Below are 9,016 nucleotides of genomic sequence, written 5' to 3' on the forward strand. Positions count from 1 at the left end.
GCACTATTCGAGCTTTTTAGATAAACCAAAGGGTGGAGAGAGGCTGAATCAAGTGATTGCAGTGAATCCAAATCCCGAATGGATGAGATAAAAATGTTTCAAATATTGTCGATACATGTGGAACTTGAATGTGGAACTTGAATTTGTTGTGACTATGAAAGTTGTGTAATGTGGAGAGCAATTACATGATTGCTCCATGTCTGTTTTTTTTATAAGAGAATTCGATTAGTCTATTTTGTGACTATTTTTTTTTTCTATAATCGTTCTACGCAGTTGATAAATGGATGTGACCTTTTTCTTCTCCAAAATAGTTATATTATACCGTTATTTAGTTAGTATTGAAGGATAATATGGTTGAAGGTGTGCCAATATGTAGGATAATTGATAAAATGTTATTTGTGTTATTAACTATAAACAGTTTAATTGTGTTTGTTGTACATTAAAATATCTCTTAACTTATCATTTTATCATTTGTGAATTATCAACAAATATTGTATAGTAATTATGATAAAATTGTAAAAACTCCACACGTATGTGTTCCATATACCTTAAAGTTAATTATCGGTTTTTTGTCATCTATCTATTAGCAAAGTTAACAATTAAGTTTGTTCATTTTAGATAATTGTGTAGATTACAAATTACTAAAGGTATGTAAATTAATTGTTCATTTTAGAAAATTATAGAATAAAAAATCATAAAACATAGAATCGCTCTTCCGTGCATCGCACGAACACAGACTATTATCCTTGTGACCACAAATGATATTTTATTATATTCAATTAATTAATAATTATGTTTGCTTTAGATAAGTGCAAGTTCTTTTGAAGTCACATTATCAATAATAATGGAACTATTTTCATATATAAATTAAATTAATTATATAATAAATTCTTATGAAACCTTTAAGATTTCAGCTGTAGAAAACATTATGCAGTATCTAACAAAATTAATTTTGTTATCATATAAAAGTAATGATAATTCTTAGAAAAGCTACAATATAATTTTAGATGTACTTTAAATATTACTATGTATCTAAATCCTATATAAAATTTAATTAATTTAAAAAATTACTTTAACTATGTATTAGAATAGAAATAGAAAAACCACAAGAGGTGGCACAAGTGGTGAATGTGCATTTCCTTAAGGGATTTCGCCTAGGCTTCTGGCCCGAGTTCGATTCCCTCTGAGGTAAAAAATAATACATTTGTGGCTAGGGATGTCACTACCGGGAACAAATAAAATCAGAGATTAAACCTCCATGCATCGCGCGCGGGTATAATCCTAGTTTTTATTGCATGCGAAATAGCATGTGTGGGTGGGCATGGAAGGAGGATGATGAATCTCTTTAAACATACACATCATCTTCATTTATGAGTGAGTGAGACACTATAAAGAGAACCAATGACACACAGTTCTTCTTATTCCCCTCACTTTTGGGTATTGGCTTTCAAAGTGATTGCTGTCTCCTAATCTTTCTTGCTTTCCTTCCCACGACACAACCATATACACGCTCGCTTATCTCCTATCTTCTTCTTCTCCTCTCTCTCTCCAAAACTCTTCAACCAAAACCATTTCTCTTTAATTCTTTTTCCTCTTATGGAACTTCAACAACAACAACCCATCAAGTCTAGGTTCAGACGCATCTGTGTCTACTGCGGTAGCAGCCCTGGAAAGAGCCCCAGCTACCAACTCGCTGCTATTCAACTTGGGGAACAATTGGCAAGTATTCAAATATTGCTCTGTAAAATTATACACTCTGTTTTTCTCCCTCCAACCAAGTGTTTTTCATAATTTTGGAAAATACACAAATCAAAACAATTTTTTTTATCTTATGTGATACTTTTAAGCTAGATTTTTCGTACGAACTAATTTTTTTTTGCCTCATGCACCGTTGGCTCCAATTTTTGTATTGCACTCTGTTTTTCCCCTGTTTTAAGCAGATTGTTTATGTATTGTGCTCTGTTTTTCCTCTGCCCCGTGTTCTTTCATTTATTGATTTTGAGAAAAAAAAAAGGAGGAAGTGGGAGAACAGATAATAGGAGCGATAATTGAATCAATTATTAATATAATTGAATCTGAATGATTGAGTGGAAGGGTTGAGTTTAGTTTGACATTGTAAAGTAAACGAGAAAAAGGAATTGTTTTGTGTAGGTGGAGAGGAACATTGACTTGGTTTATGGAGGAGGAAGCATTGGCTTGATGGGTCTAATCTCACAAGTTGTCTATGATGGTGGACGCCACGTGTTAGGGTAACAAACCACCCTCTCTTTCTCTTACAAGAATTTAAATTGCGATTGTGCTTGATGCAACCACAATTACAGTTGTAATGAGTTTTAAATTGTGGTTGGGGTTGACGCTCGGTCGCAAAATTACAAACCAATATTGAGGTGATGTGGCCGCAATTGCGGTTGCTATGCGGACTCCAAAACCATTGCAATTGTACACTGCAATTTAAAACCTTGTTTCTTTTTTCTTGTATTATTTATGCTGATGAATTTTCCTCATGATGGCAGAGTGATTCCCAAGACACTTATGCCAAGAGAGGTACTTGTTTTTTTTCTTTTGAATTTGAGGCTGATTATGCATAATGATAGTTTAATTGACAATAATTAATTGGTTAATGTGTTCAGATCACTGGAGTGACTGTAGGAGAAGTAAGAGCTGTTTCAGGCATGCACCAACGCAAGGCTGAAATGGCTAGACAAGCAGATGCATTTATTGCCTTACCAGGTTTTTCTCTTTTATAGTATTTCTTCTTCATGTTCTTTTCTTTTTCATCCTAATAATTTATGAAGTTATCTACGAAAGTTTCTTTTTTCTTCATGTATTGTGATTATGGATATTAATTCGTTTGAAATTGTTCTTCCAATAGGTGGATATGGCACCCTTGAAGAACTGTTGGAAATCATCACCTGGGCTCAGCTAGGCATCCATGACAAACCGGTAAGCTTTTTCAAACAAAAATTCCTTTATTTTTGAGACTAATTGTTCATGTTAATAGTATTAGATAATGATTTTTGTAGTTATCTAGTTAACAAAAGCCTTTTTTCTCGTGATAGAAAATCATCAAATAATTCCTTACAGAAATGTTCCATTGAAATCCCTTTCCTTGAGAAAGAAAGTCAAAGTAAGAGGCATTATGGTGTCTGTTTACAATTCAAATGGGATAAAAAGTCCATTAATGATTATTATTGTAATGGGATTAAAATGGAAACTAATGTGAAAAAATTAAAATTAAATGGGATGCAATTGAATGCAGGTGGGGTTGTTGAACGTGGATGGGTACTACAACTCGTTGCTGGCATTCATAGACAAAGCAGTCGATGAAGGTTTTGTAACACCAGCTGCCCGTCACATAATTGTTTCTGCCCATACTGCCCAAGACCTCATGTGCAAGCTTGAGGTACATAACAATCATTATCTCCATCATCGTACATCAGTTTGCCATTTTTCAACAACTGAATGCTAGATTTCGTCTCCAATAAAAGTGTTAGCATCCCATAAGTTAATCAATACGAGTAGTAAAAAGAAATACACTTATGGTCCTTGCCCAGTGCTTAAGTTTTCATATGCGAAATTGATTATTCACTCCAATTTTGTTGTCACAGTGAGATAAAAAGTGAATCGAAATCTTTTTATATATCGAAATGAAAGTTTATTTACATTATACTCGATTAATATCTAAACACAATATTATTTGCATGGTTCAAAAGTATCTGACTTGTTGATTTACTAATTTGAACAGGAATATGTCCCCATGCACTCTGGTGCGGGACCAAAGCTAAGTTGGGAGGAGGAACAACAAATAGTCAACACTGCAATGTTTGATATTTCTCGTTGATTCTTCAGTGAGTGTTGATATTCATTTACACCGATAGCAGCAGATATCTAAACCTACCGTTGAACTAGTCTTCTTCAAACTCACTACCCTAGATGGTGTCTGAAAAAATCTCACTTTTTAAAATCCCAATAGATGTAAAAGCTCCACAGAATAGAGCGACCATAGTTCATGTTTAAGGTTCACATTCAATGTGTTAGTTCTTGCTTTTCTTTCTAGATTGGCCTTTATGGCTGAAGCCTGAGACTCATTTGTTTTTAATTTCTTACTAGTACGAACTAATTGTGCATTAGAATGATCAAAGATGAAAGATTCCACGCTATGTATTTTCTAGCATGTCGGTGATTAGTAATGTTATTCTTTTATATATGTTTCAGATTTTAAAAAATTAGTTGTTGAATACAGCTATCAATTAATTGCAAGAATTTATGTGGATGGCCAATGATGATATGACACGATGAAATTTGGATTTGATTATTCTATAGGAAGTGATGCAAACTAGAGAGACGTGACTAATGAAATATTTGTAATTATCTACTAACAAATTGAAATAGTGAATATCTGTCTGAGAAAGTGAATATTAACTTAGTTTTTAAATCAATGACTATAACATTACTAATTATTTATTTAAAGTGAATTTTCTTCTCTTTTAAAGTCACATCTTTGAAATTTTTACAAATACAAGTATAAATATGATGCCGGAAAACTACTTGTGCCAAATAATGTATAATTTGTGACAATTTTTTACCCGCATAAATTGAAGAGTCTTTAATTTATGATAGTAAAAAATTACAACAATTGTGACAATGTCTGCCATAAAATAGTGTACACCGATCACAACTCACACACCAAAAATTGGTTGGAGTGTTGTCATCATCACAGCTTCAATTGGAGCTATATAACTATGACTATTATCCATTCGTCTTGTTGAGTTTCATCCGTGTGGGTTCGTAGATGGACCTTATATTCCTTTATTGATTGCTGACTACTCAATGAGAAGAAAAAGCTACACTTTCTGGGTCTTAATCTAACCTACTTCATGATCCCCGATGGAACCCTAATTTGATCATGTGATATGTGAGAATATCCCAAGCAGTTACAAAATATACATATATGGCTCCATTCCTATGAGTTCAAGATGCACATATTAGGTATTTCAAAAAAAAAAAGATGCACATATTAGGAACTTTTGTCAGCCCCTTTGATTCTTTTCCTACACAACGAGGTCATCACTCATCATCTATTTCATCTTCATCTTCCATTTATTATTATACTTCTATAATTAAACATAATATTTCCGCAAAAGGAAATTCAAATCAAGGGAAAATAGTATAATTAGTAAAGAGACAAAGAAACTTTTCCGTCAAAACTTTTCCATTTGTCTAATTTTTTTTATTACATCGGAAAACTTCAAACAAAAGACAATTAAAAAACAGCAAAACGATCCCTCCATAGAAGGGTCTCTAGTTTCATAGCAGGTTCTTCAATTAGACAAAGAGGTATAGATAGCGAAGACACCCCCTTCCGAGCTAACCAATCTACTGGCACATTACACTCTCTTCCATTTGACTATTATGATCTCTTTTAAAAAATGATAAAAGATAAGAAAAAAAGTGCTTTCAATTCTTTTAGTCGGCATAAACCCCTTTAGCTCTAACTTGATGCTATTTTTGTTTAGAGTATATATTTTTAATTTTCGCTGTTGACATCTAACAAATATATATTTTAGTGACAATTTCTAATTGCTACAAATATTAATTCTTAAGTGAATATTAAAGACGGCTAAAAACGTCTGTAAAATTGTATATTAAATAGTGCTCATTGGACAATAAAATGTATTTGTCTGCTTATCATTTCCAAGCTTAGGATTTGGTTGCTAAACATATAATGACTAACATCTTTTAAATGCGCGGTGCGTGCAAACTTTTACGACGGTAAAAAATAAAAACCAGTGCTAATGTGTGTCAAAATTGTGTCAGCCCTATGTATGTCTACGTATATGAACTCACTAGCATCGTCAATGCAATGTTGCTAGTTGGGTTGCTTAAACACTATTTTGGTGGACCCAGACTGCCACATATGATTTATGCAACCCAAGCAGAATTCGCTCCAACCACAGTTGCTCATTTTATACTTTTGTTTGAGTCCTACTATATCTTATTTATTTATATTATTTCAAGGTCATGACACTATTAAAGTTCATAATTGAAAGAGAAAATATAATTTTTTTAACAAAAAATAAGAAGAAAGAGAATAAACAACCGTTGCTTAAATTTAAGCTACTAGACTACCACATCATGTTGGCCCGATGATGCCCAAAATACGTTTTTTTTTTTATAGGCGATGCCCCAAAATACGTAACGTTCCTTAAATGCTCAACTGGATTAAATAACTAATTAGAGATGTTCTTTTAGAAAAATGATTCATGAACCACTGAATAGTAGAAACACCCCTAAACACCCATTTTTCCTGCGGATTTGGCCAAATAATACACTGAACTAACCACCTAAATACACATGACTAACCATAAAGCACAGAACCGTGTAAAGTTGAAATTCCTAAATTAGGGATTTGGCCAAATAATACACTGAACTAACCACCTAAATACACATGACTAACCATAAAGCACAGAACCGTGTAAAGTGGAAATTCCTAAATTAGGGATTTGGCCAAATAATACACTGAACTAACCACCTAAATACACATGACTAACCATAAAGTACAGAACCGTGTAAAATTGAAATTCCTAAATTAGGGATTTGGCCAAATAATACACGGTTCTGTGCTTTATGGTTAGTCATGTGTATTTAGGTGGTTAGTTCAGTGTATTATTTGGCCAAATCCGTAGGAAAAATGGGTGTTTAGAGGTGTTTTACTGTGTAGTGGTTCATGAATCATTACTGGTTCTTTTATCTTTGATCTTGAATAATTGAAGGGTACACCTGTCCTTGACCGTACTCAGTGGACAATGGAGACAGGTGCCTCGTGTGCAAAACATGACAACAAAAGGTAACGATAAAGAAAGTGGCAACGATAATGGTTGGTGTTCATTGGGCTATTCGTGTCATCAGATAAGAACCATGGGGCCACTGGCCCATGAACCAGTGAATGCCCACGTGAAATTGTAATTTCAGTAATAGCAACAACAACAATGGGAATGATTCAACACAAGTTGGCTAGCTAATGCATGAACTTGCTAGGGACTAGCTAGGAAGGAAATTAAGAGATTAATTAATTATGCAAATGTAGACACGAAGTAGAAAAAAAGAAGAAGCCATTTTCATTTGCTTTTGATAATTTTTCTTATCCAAGTTATCTTTTTGCTCTTTTGGTATCGGATAAGCATTACCCTGGCTGGTAAACTTTCCAGTGCCAATGGGAATCATGGGTTTCACATCTTCACTAGTCTTTTATTTCGTCCATTGAAACTCTTTGCTTTTTCTATTTTCTGCTGGTCAAAAAGATTAAAGAGAAGCCATTGATTAATTAGTTTTGTTTAAGCTGTGGTAATATCAAGCTTAGTGACATTAGGGAATGTTTAATGTCCCACCAAAGGGAATTTGTTATTGAAGAATTGTGTAGCTCTTTTCTTAATTTTTAAGTGTTCTCTTGAACTTGACTTCTGTTTTCTGCTTTTCAATAGCTAGTTTCACATCTGTTTCTCCATCAAAGAGAGTCAACATTCTGAATAATATCACCAGCATAGAGAGTATGTATGAACTCACTCTTGGAATTATGAGAAAATGGAACGAAATCATTGAAGTTTTGAAAATTTGAGAGTATGATTAACTTAAATTTAAGTGCACTTCATCGTTGTTCTGGATTCGACAATTCTTATCGAAGGCGAAAGTAAACATTCCTGTCTCATACTACCTTTATGCGTTCACATCACTCACTAGTTAATAACATGTTGGAATCAATTTCTTTTTATTTTAAAAAATGATTATGAAACTCAAAAAATACACCCAAAGACTTTAATCCACTTTAATACATAAATCGCATAAGTATCTATATTGGTCGAGGCTCTGTTGGCCTTCACGTGGCTCGCCCACGAAAGAGGGCTCGTCACTCGTGTAACCAGCAAAGGTTCATCTACTCGCCACAACCACAGCTACTTTAAGGGAGGGCACTCCGTCCCCAACTTTTCATAATGTCATCATGGATCGTCCAATCCATAAAATACCGTATTCGAAGCTTGAATGCTAAGAGCGTCTTCATGTCTGACCTTGATATTCATTTGTCCAATCCACATAACTTTGCCAAATGCCAACCAAATGTTTCCTTGGCAAGACCCAATAATTATGAAGGCACACTCAGTCCAAACAGTAAAGTCCACTATACTACCAGTGACCCAAAAACAAATTCAACTGACACTATTTGATGAAGTTTTTTTAGCATCATATAGAAATGATATAAAGAGTCAAAATGCATAGAACAGAAGAGTGCTTGTCAATTGGTAATAGTAATGTTAGTTTTGTACTCTGCATGTAGCCATAGTTACATATATTTATGTTGGTTAACCAAGAAAAATACTACAAAAACCAACTGATATTTGACCATCGTTGCAAGGTATAAGTTTCGTTGATATGAGAAGTCCCACATTGGTGGGTTTAAAACCAAAACCCAGTGTGTACAAACACTCATCCGGATTCTATCACACCGATGTGGAACTTCGGCCTTACTAGTTTCATTTATTAATATAAACATATTCAATAAACAATATGTGCATTACTATTATATAGATTCTTGGTTGGTTTTGAAAATTTCCATGTTTTGGAACACATTACGTATGCAGCTATCTGTACCGTGAAGAAGAATCCAAGTTGCTATTCATGACTATCATCATGCCTTCGTCATGTTTTTGTTGTTATGGAGATTTTCGTTTTCCTTCTTTCTCTGCCGGAGTGAGGGAGGTATGAAATAAAAAATCAATAAATAGGAAGGTATGAAATTCACAGTACTTAACTCTCTTAAGTCCCACATTGGTGGTGCTTCTCTTATCTAATATCACATGTTCCCCTAAACTAGAAATAGGGAAACATGCACCTCATGTTCAGCATGTGTGTTATGAGTATTAAGAAGATCAATAATGTTTAGTGAACACCTAATAATGTAGACACTCAATAGGAAGAAAAGAGATACATAATTAATGTGATAAATAATGTAATGTGATGACAA

General features: G+C 33.8%; 1 protein-coding gene across 1 annotated transcript; it reads left to right on the forward strand.

Annotated features, from left to right (window-relative positions):
• The first annotated feature begins 1,372 nt into the window (after window positions 1-1,372).
• Window positions 1,373-4,203, forward strand: LOC130727812 (cytokinin riboside 5'-monophosphate phosphoribohydrolase LOG3-like). Its single transcript, XM_057579065.1, has 7 exons — window positions 1,373-1,719; window positions 2,152-2,249; window positions 2,514-2,544; window positions 2,631-2,730; window positions 2,873-2,943; window positions 3,260-3,403; window positions 3,746-4,203. The coding sequence occupies exons 1-7, from the start codon at window positions 1,597-1,599 to the stop codon at window positions 3,839-3,841; spliced, it is 663 nt and encodes a 220-aa protein (XP_057435048.1). The 5' UTR covers window positions 1,373-1,596; the 3' UTR covers window positions 3,842-4,203.
• The last annotated feature ends 4,813 nt before the right edge of the window (window positions 4,204-9,016 follow it).

This window comes from Lotus japonicus, chromosome 1 (genome assembly GCF_012489685.1).
Source record: "Lotus japonicus ecotype B-129 chromosome 1, LjGifu_v1.2".
NCBI classification, from domain to species: Eukaryota; Viridiplantae; Streptophyta; class Magnoliopsida; order Fabales; family Fabaceae; genus Lotus; species Lotus japonicus.

Bases quoted from the DNA above. Each gene is read 5' to 3' on its own strand.
- LOC130727812 (XM_057579065.1), top strand. From the start codon at position 1,597: ATGGAACTTCAACAACAACAACCCATCAAGTCTAGGTTCAGACGCATC. The intron at 1,720-2,151 runs GCAAGTATTCAA...TGTTTTGTGTAG, and splicing joins TTCAACTTGGGGAACAATTG to GTGGAGAGGAACATTGACTT. The intron at 3,404-3,745 runs GTACATAACAAT...TAATTTGAACAG, and splicing joins ACCTCATGTGCAAGCTTGAG to GAATATGTCCCCATGCACTC.